We start from the raw sequence: 14,477 nt of genomic DNA, 5'->3' as shown, positions 1-14,477 counted from the left end.
AGATGAAATTGGAAGGCTTTACTTGAAAGTGTAGTCTGATTAAAAAAACCTGGCAGATAAGGTAATTAGATGACTGAGCACCTTAGCAAGCAATTTACCTAGTGAAATAATGCTTTTTTAAAAAAAACCCCCCGTGTCTTATACCATAAGAAATGCAGAATGTCAGTGTTGCTTATTATAAAACAAAAAATTAGTCATGTTTTAAAGTTAGCTATATTTACAAAAAATACAACGTAACTTTCCTGAACTGACTTTGTTCGGAAGCACTTTGTTTAGTTAGAATTTTTTGATACATGTAATACAATACCACTTTCTCAAAGTTAAGAGATGCTAGTCAGTCCTGTGTTTTGCCTTCATTTTGCATTGGTCAAATTATAAAAAAACTCCCTACTTTCAAGATGCAAATAATGCTGCAAAGATTCCAATTCATAAACCAGAAAACTTATTTGTACTAGTTTTTCATATTAGCACCTTTCTGTCTCAAAAAAAACCCATAAACAAGCAAAAATGCCCAAACCTAAATGATTAATTTTGGAAACAATAACTTTTCTTTGAACTTTACTTTTTCCTTTAGATAAGAAAGTTCTCCTTCTAAATTTAGCTACCCTGCTTTTCACCCTGTGAAAGAGTCAAAAGAAAATCTTGTCACCTGTTTTGTCATTTTTCTAGCGGAAAACATCCAAGGAGCAGGTGGCAGTCCTGTCTCCTGGGAGCATTTCTTCCACTCTTTGATGCTTTATCATGAGCACTTAAGGAAAGACTTGCCAAGTGCAGACAGTGTCCAGTACCGTCACCTGCCTCTCCGAGGCATCACACAGAAAGAACAGGATGGATTGATTGCATTTTTACAGCTGACCACTGTTATAGTCAATTGGGTAAGTAACCTTTTATTTAGTTTTCTTTGTTAATACTTTTTTTTCTTTGTGAATCATCATCATTCAACTGTGAAATTCTCCTTGACTGAAAAAGTATGTAAGGAAAATTTACCTAGCAGTTGTCATTTTATTAGTGAATTCCAAAAGTATGGGAAGCATCAGGAGTAACTGTAATGACCAAACATTGAAGGTGTAGGTGAAGCAGAAAGAGATGATGCCCTTTCCTGTGTTGCTAGTATTGCTGATTTTCTTGCTTTCTTGACTCTGGTGGTGGTAATGGAGATGTCTTTCAGAAGTGAGGTATGTCCGCAATAAAGCACTAAGAAATAGGAAAGTTCTTTGCCTTTATTTATGAGCTTGAAATAACAAAAGTAATAGTTGAATTCAAAAGGAAGTGGTAGAATTTTGGCAAGGAAGCTGATCAGCTGTGAAACTTGCCTCCAGGGTTATGATTTAAAATGTCCCCAAACCAAGGGTGTAAAATGTTTTGAATGAATTGACTGGAAGAGGATTCCAGGAGAATAAGACTGCAATGCATAATTTTGTATTGTGAGTTGTCTGTGTAATTCTGAGTAATGTGGAATTATGCTCTTAAATACCCACCAGACTTTGCAGCCTAAAAGTTCTGTGACATAGTGAGATAGCCTTGGTTTTGCTGACACAAACACGAGACAGATCAGTAAAACTAAATATTTTGAAAATCATCTTTGGTGGTAAAGATAATGGGGTGATCCTGTGTGAGCTGTAATATCAGCATTGGACATACATGGAGAAAAGGGAACTCTTAAAACTAGTATTTCCTGACATCATCAAATCATAATTTGGGATGAAGATAAATTTGTTCTAAGGATGCAGGGAATTACCATTTGATGAGGCTAAATGCTTGTTCCTGTCCAGTGGTTCCTCTGAGTCTCTAGTGAGCTTACATGAGCGATGATCCTGTTCTTAGACGAAAATTGCTACAAGTTCCTAGCAAATGTCCAATGCAGTGTGAGTTCATAGAAATATATGGATATAGGAATATATAGAAAGTATGTAATAGAAATACTAATAAAAGTCCCTCTACTCACGCTTGAAAAAGTTGCTAAAGTACTTAGACTAATTCCATGAATGTGTGTCCACTAAAAAAAAGTGGGTTGTTATAAGATGCTTGTATTATCCAAATAATCTTTCTGTGTGGATAGGCACAATTTAGTGCTTGTAAGTCTTTATACTCAGCTTTTTGTTTAACTGAAATGGTTGGCTTTGGAATTGTCTGCTTTTCTTTTGACATTTTGCGTACCTTCAAGGACAAAGCAGAGTCTGAACTGAACTGTGAATTAGAGATTGTAAGACATGAGAAACCTTCAAAGTAATAATCTGCAGTTTCGTTTTCTGTTGAACTCTGTAGAGTGAGAATGCTCGCTTGGCTCTTTGTGAGCACCCTCAGTGGACACCAGTAGTGGTCATCCTGGGACTTCTGCAGTGCAGCATTCCTCCTATTTTGAAAGCAGAGCTATTAGAAACCCTTACTGCTTTTGGAAGATCTCCCGAAATAGCTGCTTCACTCTGGCAATCCCTGGAATATACACAGGTATTTTAGGATTTTCAGTGCCTAGAACTGTAGCATTCTAGTTTGTTGAAATTGCCAGTAGCGTATTCAAAATAGTATTGCGTTTCCTCCTAAGTTTTCTTTTTGCTGTTGTTGAATATCATTTTTTTTAATGTAGTTAATACTTCGGAACAATTTTGAAAATTACAGTATCATCTCAGAGATCTCATTAGCTGTGCTTATTTTACATAAATACAGGTTTATACAGAAATACCAAGGCTGTCCTCTTTGAACTGCAGCTGCTGCCTTATTTTTACTTGCTAATAAGAGACCCTGACAATAATGACATCTCACCATCTTTGCGTCCTAATTTATGATATTTCTTAAAATACACTATTGTAAGAGATAATGAGAGAAATGTCTTTCCCCTATCCAATATGAGATAAAAATCATTAATGTGAAAACTTGATGTAGATCTTGGAGAATGTAAAGCTGGGAGCATACATGTGTCAAACATAATCCAGCCTCTCAGAGAGAAAAATCTTGGCTTTTTATCTTTTAAAAGGATTTAGAAAACCTCTTCTTAGATCTAAAATGTGATGAGTATCTTTTTATTTACTCCTGATAGAAATGATGGAGATGCACTTCAATTGTGTGAAATCTGTTGTTTGTTTTCATTTCTCTTTCTGTTTTGAAGATACTGCAAACTGTAAGAAGTCCAGGCCAGAGACAAGCAATTGGTATTGAGGTAAGAGATTCTCTGTACCTAGGCAGTCTCTCTGATTATCTGCATATGCATTTGGGAGGCACTTGCAGAGGCTGCATCTACTGCTGTGCCCATGGGAAACTTTCCTAATAGACATTGTTGTTTCACTGCTTTGTAATTTACTTGTAAGCCTGCTTGTAATTTCTGGAAAATTTTATCCATTTTGCACCTAGTCAGCTTCATACTAGTAACAGAACAGCATCTAAACTCCCAAATTCCTCATGAGCACTTCTTACTAAGATTTTCCTAAATTGTACTCACTTTTGTTATGTCTTGGTACAGCTCACTTTGCTTCTAAGAACAGTGGTAAATAAAAGCAAGTAGGTAAATATTGAGGCGTATCTTCTAGTAGCTCAGAGAGGAGTGAATGCATATTGCTGAACTGAAATAACAGTACTGATGCTTTGCTGCTTTTGCTCTGTTTGTGTTGTACTGTAGGCAGAAAAGCTGCTGAATTGATTCACTGTAAAGTAATTCACAGATGATGCTATTACATTATTTGTTCTCACATGTTTCTTCCTTCCCCAAAATCTGTGATTTGTCTCCTCCTGTTTTTGCTGTCCTCCTGGGAAGGTTGAACTGAATGAGATTGAGTCCCGATGTGAGGAATATCCTTTAACTCGCGCCTTCTGTCGACTCATCAGCACACTAGTGGAGAGTTCATTCCCAGCTAACTTGGGAGCAGGTCTCCGCCCGCCAGGCTTTGATCCCTATCTCCAGTTCCTCAGGGATTCTGTGTTTCTCCGATTCCGCACCAGGGCTTACCGAAGAGCTGCTGAAAAAGTAATTTCTGTTTGAAAATATTTTTCTTTTCCTGAGCATGTAGCTGCTGATGTGGCTTAGATCTGTTTGAGAAAGCTGTGCAAGTTTGATGCAGCAAAAGTAACCTAGAGCACTTCATAGTGTTTTGATTCTGTAAACAGGTGATATTTCAACTCATGGGTCAGGATATACTTCAAAGGAGCTTGTATAAAGTATCTTTTAAAAAAGAAGCTTGTATTCCTAAATTTCAATTTGCTCTACAGGATTCTGCAAGTCTACTACGTGGCTAATGACTTCTAAACATTACATGCCCAAATATACAAGTCAGATTTGTCCTTTTCTCAATGTTACCTCAGAAAATATTTCTGACTTGCTGAACCAAGTGATTTGGTTTTGTTTTACAATACTTCTGGATGAAAGCGCATGCTTAACTGTATGCTGGAAGCTGGCTATTCTTGATCTATTCTTAGCTGTATACCTAATAAGAACTCCTTATTGCTTAGAGTTTCAATATTCTAATATGTATCTTGTATAATAGAGCCTAAAATAGGTAAGAAATTTGTTTCAGTATTCCATTTCAATTCAGAAAGGAAGCTTGGCCTTTCATATTCTTTGACATAATTAATTATAATGTAATTTGCATGACTTTCTAATTTTGAAATACTAGTCATCCTTCTGTCCTGTACTTCACTGCGCTATGTTGTGTTGTCATCTTGGTCATGTTGTTGTGGTGTCAGTCTTAATCTGTGTATGATTTTTTCTTTGTTTTGTGATTATCTGCAGTGGGAAGTAGCTGAGGTAGTCCTGGAAGTATTTTACAAATTATTGCGGGACTACGAACCTCAACTTGAAGACTTTGTGGACCAATATGTGGAGTTACAAGGTTAACATGTTTATTTGTTCACTGACAGACAGAATTGTGACTTGTTTTGCTCTGTCTTGGGATCTTGTTCAATATTGCAAAGAAGCTGGTGGAAAGCTAGACTTTAAGATAGGAAGATGTTAAAAAAATTTCCCCTTAGTATTGAAATCTGCATTGCTGACTCAATAGGGTTTCATGTACACTGTTTTCTATTTCCCTATCTCTACTAGGAGGATAACTTCTGTTTCTTTCATTTCCAATTTGGTTGAAGAGCAACATTTGACACTTAACCCCTCAGTTTTGGCTTCTTCTTCTTCTGGGCTTCTTTGATCTGTATCTAAATCACTACTATTCATAGGATTAATTCAAAGGTGTCATTGTATTTGAGATATCCTTTACTGTTACTATTATTGATATATTAACTTCAAAGCAGACAGTAGCAGTAGAATTGTGACCTGAACTAATTTAATTCTGAACAACTATTCTTTAAAAGGCTAAAGTAGATGACAGTTGCCTCATTATAGGAAATCTACGGCTTATTTGGGCTTTAAATTTTTTTTTCTTAATACAAAGTTTCTTAGCATGAATTCCATCATTGATGCCTGTGGATTTTCTTGTAGCAGTGCTGTGAGAACCAGTTCTTAATTGAAAACAACTTTAGTGTTAGAAGGCCTCTGTGCCTCATACTTTTTGACAAAGAGTACTTGGCAGCATAAGTGGCTCAGAGAATTCGTTAGCTCGTTCCTGTCCTCAGCTAGTCCTTCAACTTGTTAGGATTATTTGTGGGTTATGTGATATGTTGGAGAAATGGGTTAATGTAGTTTTGAGTAGATGCATTTTTCAAATGGATTCAGTATGTGGCTCCACAGTGGCATGGCTTGTCTGTTGGTGTGTGATGGAATGGCACACATGGAATGAATGGAAGAAAGGCACTTATAAAGATGGTGCCAAAAGAAACTGTACCCTTGTTCTCACTTGCATGTTAAAAAAGGTTCTTACTGCTTTTTTGCTTTTATCTACCACAGTTTGAGACCCTAAATAAATTAGAAGCATTAGTCTTTTCCTTTTATTTCATATCCTGTAGGTCTTTGAATTTTAGGCTAGTAGTTTTATTTTTATATACATTGTTACAGCAGTCGTGGGAGTTTATCCCTACCCTGTGAGGATTAGGAGTTGAGTGGACATTCTCTTTGACTTCTGGAAATGCTTTTTCCCTCATCCAGGGTCTTCATGCAGGTTGGGGCGGGGGGGGATATAAACTTTTTCTGGTTTCTTTTTGGTCAGATCTACTTGGGGTTAAATTTGAAATTGTGCTATTAGATACTGAAAAGTAAGGGTAATTGCCATTACATCTCTTCCCAAACTTTTAATATTACCTCAATGGCTTCTATATAAAGAAAATCTCTGAAGACTTTTTACCAAGGTTGTTGCTTAGAGCCATGGGGGCTGTTACGTTTTATATCTTATACTAGCTTGAGTAATAGAAGGGTTTTTTTTATTAGAGGTTATATTTTTTTTACTCCTTCTGTCTTTAGGAGAAGAAATAATAGCATATAAACCACCTGGATTCAATTTGATGTATCATCTATTGAATGAGTCCCCAATGCTGGAACTTTGCCTTAGTTTGCTAGAAGAAGGGGTTAAGCAGCTTGATACTTACGCTCCATTTCCTGGTATGTGCCTAGAATTCATTTTTCATGTGAAGTTAAAATGTATAGTACGTAGGATTTAAAGCTAACATTGCATATCTGTAACTTGATGGTTGTATCTCTTGCATATAAAAAAATCGTGTTATGGGGGAAGTTTTCCTACTGGTAAACCACTGACAGGGTTTGTTTTCTCAGTGCAAGGCTTGATGAATGACATTTATGAATGTAGTCTATTCAGCTGCTTCTTTGTATTTCTTATGTTCTTCGTGCACTGCAGGGAAGAAGCATTTAGAGAAAGCTGTACAGTATTGCCTTGCACTTCTAAATTTAACCCTACAGAAGGAGAATATTTTTATGGATCTTTTGCGGGAGAGCCACCTTTCCCTTATTGTCACACCACTGGAGCAGCTGCTTCAAGGAATCAATCCTCGCACTAAAAAGGCAGATCACGTGGTGAATATTGCCAGGTATGTGCAAAGTACTGAGAAGGGAGGAGTTCTGGATGCACAGAAGTGTTTGGATCCTGGAGCCTTTCATTAGCTTTCCTAGCCAATGCTTCTCTTTACACAGAGCTTCTTGTGAATTTTTTTTTGGTGGGGGGAGATGTCTTCACATATGGTATGATCTGTGATTGTCCTAGTGCAAGATGGGAATCTGTATTTATGGTTCTTCTTCCTGAATTTTCCCCCTCTCATGATTTCTTCCTGTCTACCTTACGTGCAATGATTCCCTTGCTTATAATTTCATTTTGCCCCAGACTTCGGTTGTCACAGAGTGGGAAAGTTAAACACATTTAGTTGCTATTGACCATGTTTTACAGTACTGTCCATTACTTACTGTATTAAATGCCTGCAAGCAGTTGTTTTAACTTACGCTGCAGTGTTTAATGTAGATTTTGGATAAAAAGGATGGTAAAAATTCCAGGAAAGGTTATTATCCCTACTCAGCCTACTCATCTCTCCTGATGGAGAAGCATTCAGTGTTTCACATAGAGTGAAATTTTGTTTGAAGCTTTAATGTTCTCATGTAACTTGATTTGTAAACGTTTTAGTTCTAAATCTCGTTTAATTTCTCGTCTGTGCATTACCATCTTGAAAAAGTAAAATTCTCAACAATTTCATTACCATAATCTTGTGTCTTTGAAGGTATCTTTACCATGGAAACAGCAATCCTGAACTGGCTTTTGAAAGTGCCAAGATTTTGTGCTGTATTTCTGATAATTCCAACATCCAGATAAAACTAGTTGGTGATTTCACACATGATCAGGTGAGTATCTGTTTCTCTGAATCTGGAAAGAGAAACTGATGGAGAAATACTGGGACTTCATAATGTTTCTTTAAAGGATAGGTTTCTAGGTTAACTACATTAAAATATGTGTTTTGTTTTATATCTACCCACCTCTAAAACGTTGTTCACCATGGCATTGTAAAAACAATTACTTCGTTAATTGAAAAAAAACAAAATCATGAATGTTTTCAAGAAGAAAAAGGGCAATATTCTTTTAGATACAGAGATCTTTTTGTGACTTTATAGTCTTCAATCTGTGAGAATAATTTAGCATATGTAACAACAGTAGATTTTTTTTTTTCCTGTTCACTGGCTAATTGTTAACCTGTTCTCAGAACAGCTGTGACTCTTCACTCTTGCTTATTAAGTAGGTTATATACTTTTTGTCTAGAAGTTCTGTCAACTTACATGAAGGGAATTATGAAAACTATTTGGTTTAATAGTCTTAAAATTCTCTTCATTTCCATCCTTCTATTGTTAAATACAGAGTGTTAGCCAGAAGCTGATGGCTGGATTCGTGGAATGTTTAGACAATGAAGATGCAGAAGAATTAATTAATCCAGATGAGGGTATGTAAAAGGCTTCTTAAAATGGCTTAAACAGTTGTCTTTTGCATGGAATGAAATTAATCAGAGATGTAAAAAGTGCTTTTAAGCCAGGAAACAATCTTCCTCTGTTTTCTGTGGAATTAGACCTTTAACAGAATAAAAAGCACCTATGTTTTGTTAAATAACGTCCACAGGTACAATGAGCCAACTACAAACCGAGTCTGTTTTCAGAAGACAAGTATTTAACATTGCTTTGGATATATTATTTAGAGCTGTGTTAACAGTAATTTGGAATTTTGTTCTTGTATCCCTTTGCAGTAATATAAGTTGATCCCTCAACATTCTTGTATTTAACTTGAAGACACTGAGGATTATTCTTATTAGATGGATTTTTTACTTTGTTATTCACCACATCTGCTTTTTCTTTTCTTTTTCTAATCAAGAGCTGGAGCCTGAAAAGAAGCGGGCACAAATCCATCATGAAACAAGGATCCATATTCTGAATCTCCTTATCACCTCTCTTGAGTGCAGTCCTCCCAGCCTTGCTCTGTATCTCTTGGGATTTGAACTAAAGAAACCTGTCAGCACCACAAATTTGCAAGATCCAGGTATGAGGAGGAGAGGTTGATCTGCCATTTAATTTGCAAGATCCAGGTATGAGGAGGAGAGGTTGATCTGCCAGTTTTGTTACCAACACTGGGAGTATTTATTGGAAAATTTGTGGGGAAAAGCAATTCCTCTTCAATTTATGACAACAGGCCTTGTTTGAGTCCTCAAAAGCTACATTAATGCTAGTACAAATGCAGCCTTTAAACAACTTCAGGATTTGATTCTTTGTTTAAGTTGGATTTTGGAACAGACTTGAAATTAGAATTGTGAGAGAAAATGATACTTTAGAAGTGAAACATTAATTTATTTACTATTTAATACAGCATAGTTGTGTCCCCAGTACAAAGAAATTGATTTGATGATCCAAGTAGTACCTACATATGCCAGCATCTGAATGTACAAAACAGACTGTCACTTTGGACTAGTTCTACTACTTGGGTACTGTCCTGTCCCTCCTCAAATTCCTATTGAAAATTATTTATAGGAAAGAAAACCAGTAACCAGTTTTGTTTTTTTGACGTTGTAGAAGAAAACGTTTTAGAACATGTGGGGTTTCATTCCAGTGCTGGGAATATACAAATAGATTAATTAACTATGTATATATGACAATGCAAACTTTAGAAATATCACTCCTGTTGCTTTGAAGTTGAATTGGTGAGAATAACAGTGGGTTACTATATTTTTTCTCCTCCTCCATTTCTAACTTGTATTTTACAAAACAGACTGAGCAAGTCAGCAAAGATGATCAAGGAGCTGGATTACTCAGCCTATGAGGAGAAGCTGAGGGAACTCTGGAAAAGAGAAATGCTTTGAGGGGACCTAATAGAAGTCTTTGAATACCTGCAAAGGCGTTAATGAGAGAATAAAACTAGGCTCTTCAGAGAAGTGTGGCAGGAAGAGGAGAGGCAGTGGGCATATATTGAAACAAGAGAGGTTCAAATTCAATGTAGGAGAAACGTTTTGACCAGAAGTCAGTGAAGCAGGTTGGCTATAGAGGTCGTGCAGTCTTCGTGTTTGGAAGTTTTCAAGACCCAATTATCTAAAGCCAGGAACAATGGTCTGATACCATAACCTAGCAATAGTTTGGTGTTGACATGTTTGGTGTTTAGTAGTTGGGTGTCTCTTCCAGTCAGAAATACAAGATTATTTCTCAACTGTTTTAAGGGATGTTTTATATAAACAAGTTTGAGCAAACATTGAATAATTTGATTTTAGTTATTTAGAGAAGAATATTTCTCATTAGGTTTGTATTGGACTCTATGGCCCAGCAGTTTTTAGTTCTTCATAGTTCTAAATGGAAGAGTAGCTAGGACCTGAATTTTATTTCTTCTGATATTTTGAAATTCAGTAGTTACACAGTACACGTAACTGGTCTGCACCCACACAATTTTACAGGATATCATATGTTAAGTCAGTGATGAGGAAATGTCTCAAGGGCATGAGAGAAACTTGCCCACATCTTTCAATTATCTTGTTAATAATGTGAAGAAATAAAGACCGTAAGACATTTACCTCAAGATAATGATTTCCTGCTAAAGCATAAATTAAACATGTTCAAACACAAGATTATTTCCCCTATAAGAACGCTGGTTATTGATGCCTTTACTGCTTCAGGACCTCCTTCTGGGTCGATTAAAGAAATAATTGGCTAAAGGAAGAATGCAAGAACACAGGATTTTGACTTCAGCATTAAAATCTTCTCCCTATTCCCCATGGTTGCAGTGTCAGGTGCCCTTAGGAGCATTAGTCATGTAGTGGCTGTATTTGTAAAATAAGGCAGGAATTATTTAAAGCTATTCTTTGAAACTGTCAAATGGCTATTCATTTAAAAGTGTAAAAGCAAGGATTCGAATTGATTCACCAGCATCTCAAAAGCCTACAGACTAACTATAAATATTTTTGAAGCATGGTTCCTTCTTTGATTTTAAATAGTGGTGGTAAAACTTTGCCAGATGTTTTTGCTGCAGCTCTGTGGAGCAGTACAGTGCAGCACAAGGTATCAGAACAATTTAGGTTCTGTATTTCTGTGTACTAACCTATATTTGCTATGGAGGAAAGTATCAATCAAGAATGTCAAGTTATTTTTCTCTTTTCAGGTGTCTTGGGTTGCCCACGGACTTGCCTACATGCTATTTTGAACATACTAGAGAAGGGTACTGAAACAAGGAATGGGCCGACAGCAGTTCGGGAATCTCCCCATCTTGCAGAACTCTGTTACCAGGTATTTAGCATATTTTCTCTTGGCATATACTGAAAGTAGGCTCTAAATGAAATTAGCTACTTCTTGGTTGGTGAATACAGATGGTTGATGACTCTGATAATAGTTTCATTTTTAAAATGAATATGTTCGGTTTTTATATACATTGAACTCTTTCTGTTTTACCTTCTGTTTGCAAAAATGTTATCTTGTAGCATCACAGAAATCAAAGAAACTGCACTCGTGTCAGAAACTTGGAATTAGGGCATACTTATAAAACTAAACCTAAATATTTTTGATCCATTGTGACAATATGCCAATCTTTTAATTTTTTTTTAAATTTTGGAAGTGTAGTTTGACAGCAAGTAACATATAACTCCAAGTAAGCCAATGAAATTCTCTGCTTTATTCTGTAGCTGTGAGAGAATGGACATATGTATGGGTGAGGTGGGGGAGACAGCTGAGTTAGATGGATGTGCAAGGTAGCTGATGCTTGCACGTAAATCATAGAATCATATGATTACACACTTGTAACATGTTGAAAATCCATGGTCTCTAGAAAGGATTTTAAACCTTATTAAAAGCAAAAGGCAATTCTGTAGAAGTGGGGAAAATTTATTACATTTCCTGTCTTGGTGGATGTGCAGACATACAAAGACACTAATTTTTAAGTGAGCTAAACAAACAGGCTTATCTAGTGTCATGTTGTATAGCCATTGTGTACACATATGCTGATAATCCTTTAATATCATAATTCACCATCTGTTGCAAGTGATAAGTTCAACTTTGAAGAAAGCTGATGGAAAACTTACTTTAAATAGTGGTAATATTGTTTGAGCAGTAAAACAGTATTATGCTTCTTTTGATTTGGTGGTTGGTTTTTTTTTAAAATAAATTCCGTACATGGATCTCTGCTGTTTTTGATTGTCAGGTTATCTATCAGTTGTGTGCATGCTCTGACACTTCAGGTCCAACTATGAGATATCTGAGGACCAGTCAGGATTTCTTATTCACTCAGCTTCAGTACTTGCCATTTTCTATCAAAGGTAATTTTTTTGCTAAGATTGTGTGTGCTTAAAATTCAATGCATTCTTTGACTCCCTAGGAATGAAAGAAGAAACATAGGTAGCATTATTAAACTGAATGAATTGCAGGCTCTGCTAATCTTTTAATTCTTTAAAGATTGAACTCTCCCTACTTAAGTTCAGATTATTAATGCTAAACTTTTGGAAAAGAATGTTAGCTTTGGAGTGCACCAAGTCTCCAGAACCACATCCTAATCTGTATTGCAATTATTATTGTAGTTTTGTTAGATTATGCTATATAAAAAAAAAAAAATAGTGACAAGAGTGTTAAAGAACCAAGGGAATAGAAGGCTGATGGTTGTAAGCACCTGTATCGTCCCTTTCTTTGAATAAAGTACTTTTAAGCTTATAGGTATGTTTTATATTTCAAATCAATATTTCTCAGATGTCTTAAACTGAATAAATGTACTTTATTAGATGCTTGACCATCAGTCTTTTGTTCAATGACAGTAAATTTAGCATTCAAGTACATGTATCCAGCATGTATAAAGTGCTGTAGGTGATTCTTATATAACTTAGGAATCTAAACTAGATGAATGAAGAGTAGAAAGATTCTAGGAGCCCTGTGTTCCAGTCTCACCAGTTTTAATTAAAGCTATAGTTCACTTGGGTAAATGTCTGGTTATTTTCACTGAAATTCTAACTTGACCGTATTTGCTCATGAAGCGCTGCATTCTCCACAATGACTGTTCTAAGAGGTTTGTATCCAGTTTTGTTGTGTATGTGCTTAAGTGTGTGTTATGTGTATCATTTGTTTTCAAAATAGCCACATGTTCATTTATTGGCTTTTGTCAGATCTGTGACTTTTTGTCTCATAAACAATTGCTAAGCAAATAATAAATAATGACATCCTCTAAAAGCTTTCTCAAATGAAAAATGCTTTCCTTGGAGTAAGTAATATTATTTATGCTCAATTTTATAATTGTTGCCTTATCCCCATCCAGAACATGAGATTTCAACACTCAACCAAATGTCTTGGCTAATGAAGACTGCAGCTATAGAAATGCGAGTGACATCGCTGAACCGCCAGCGCTCCCACACACAGAGACTGCTGCATCTGCTGCTTGATGACATGCCTGTGAAACCATACTTGGGTAAGAGGAACTTATGGTAGGGTAAATAGGCAAGAATAAATGGACTATGAGAGACTTCATGTGAATTCTTTTCTTCTTAAGCTTGTGACAGTTTATTTGTGATACCATGTGCAGAATTGCTGCTGAGAGATGGGAAGAAAGATGGTGGTGGTTGTGATGCCAAAGCGAAAGAAATCAGGGCATTGTTTTGTTCATTGCAGATAGAAAAATTAAAAATAGTTTGAGGTAGGAGAGGGGAATATTAAAAAAAAATAATTAAAATTGTAGAAGAATTTATTTTGAGTTGCCATTTAGAATCGTTACAATGTAGAGAAGGTGGAGAGTCTTCCATGGTAAAGAGTTTCTCAGTCTTAATGTCTGTCACAAGCTCTCAACCCTCTCTCACAGAAGATAGTAGCTACAGGACAGTTTTGCTTTTAACATTTTAACAACACGAAAATGATATTTCATCCCAATGTGGTGTAGAATGCAGTGTTAAATAAAAAGGCCAGATTTCAGAGTTTTAGAATAGGGTAGAAGTAAAACAAGAAAAATAAAACCAGATGGCAATAAAACTTTCTTCACGTAAAGAAAGTAGAATAAATGGAAGATATTTTAACATGCTACTGCAGTATGGTATTTTCCTGTACTTTCATCAGCCTGAACACTGTCTTCATCCTTGTGGGGATCTGAGTATGGGAAACTGTGTTCAGATACCCTACTCATTTTACAGTGTCCATCCAGCTGCATTTATACTGGCGGGTGAGGTGTCTTTTTAGGCATTTTTAGCACTTTCTGATCGGTGTATGATAATTGGATAGCTTTTGTGAGATAAGTATCGTTCTCATTTTATTAACAATTCAAGGCTGTATTGTATTAGAAGACTTTCAAGAGAAAGGTTTATCGGCTTATCACTGTGCTCTTTCTCTTTCACTATTAATAAAGTAGGTAATATTTTTCACTTAGATTTGTTTTTTGTAATTAATTTGTTATTTATTTATATTATTCATTATGCTTTATTACCTTCAGCTGATGGTGAAGGAGGGATGGAAGATGAAAGTCGATCAGTCAGTGGATTTCTCCACTTTGACACTGCTTCCAAAGGTAACAATTATGACTGTTGATTATTTATCAGTAAAGTATATCTGGTCCTGAACAGGCAGGAAGGCCACCTCCAGAAAGGACATTTTGGAAAAGAAAGCAGTAGGTGTTCTAAACAGCAGCAGTACATGG

At 36.0% G+C, this 14,477-nt stretch overlaps 1 protein-coding gene across 1 annotated transcript in view; it reads left to right on the top strand.

Annotated features, from left to right (window-relative positions):
• Positions 1-14,477, top strand: part of NUP205 (nucleoporin 205) — a 54,058-nt gene that overhangs the window by 15,075 nt on the left and 24,506 nt on the right. Inside the window, exons 12-25 of the mRNA XM_069001007.1 lie at positions 670-875; positions 2,266-2,448; positions 3,104-3,154; positions 3,746-3,955; positions 4,718-4,817; positions 6,332-6,469; positions 6,723-6,912; positions 7,591-7,711; positions 8,220-8,301; positions 8,724-8,888; positions 10,986-11,110; positions 12,018-12,132; positions 13,116-13,265; positions 14,274-14,348. Of these exons, the coding sequence (XP_068857108.1) occupies positions 670-875; positions 2,266-2,448; positions 3,104-3,154; positions 3,746-3,955; positions 4,718-4,817; positions 6,332-6,469; positions 6,723-6,912; positions 7,591-7,711; positions 8,220-8,301; positions 8,724-8,888; positions 10,986-11,110; positions 12,018-12,132; positions 13,116-13,265; positions 14,274-14,348 (1,911 nt within the window). The remainder of the gene's footprint in view (positions 1-669; positions 876-2,265; positions 2,449-3,103; positions 3,155-3,745; positions 3,956-4,717; positions 4,818-6,331; positions 6,470-6,722; positions 6,913-7,590; positions 7,712-8,219; positions 8,302-8,723; positions 8,889-10,985; positions 11,111-12,017; positions 12,133-13,115; positions 13,266-14,273; positions 14,349-14,477) is intronic.

The sequence above is a fragment of the Aphelocoma coerulescens genome, chromosome 1A, assembly GCF_041296385.1.
Source record: "Aphelocoma coerulescens isolate FSJ_1873_10779 chromosome 1A, UR_Acoe_1.0, whole genome shotgun sequence".
NCBI lineage: Eukaryota > Metazoa > Chordata > Aves > Passeriformes > Corvidae > Aphelocoma > Aphelocoma coerulescens.
This window is presented reverse-complemented; position numbering and strand designations above follow the sequence as displayed.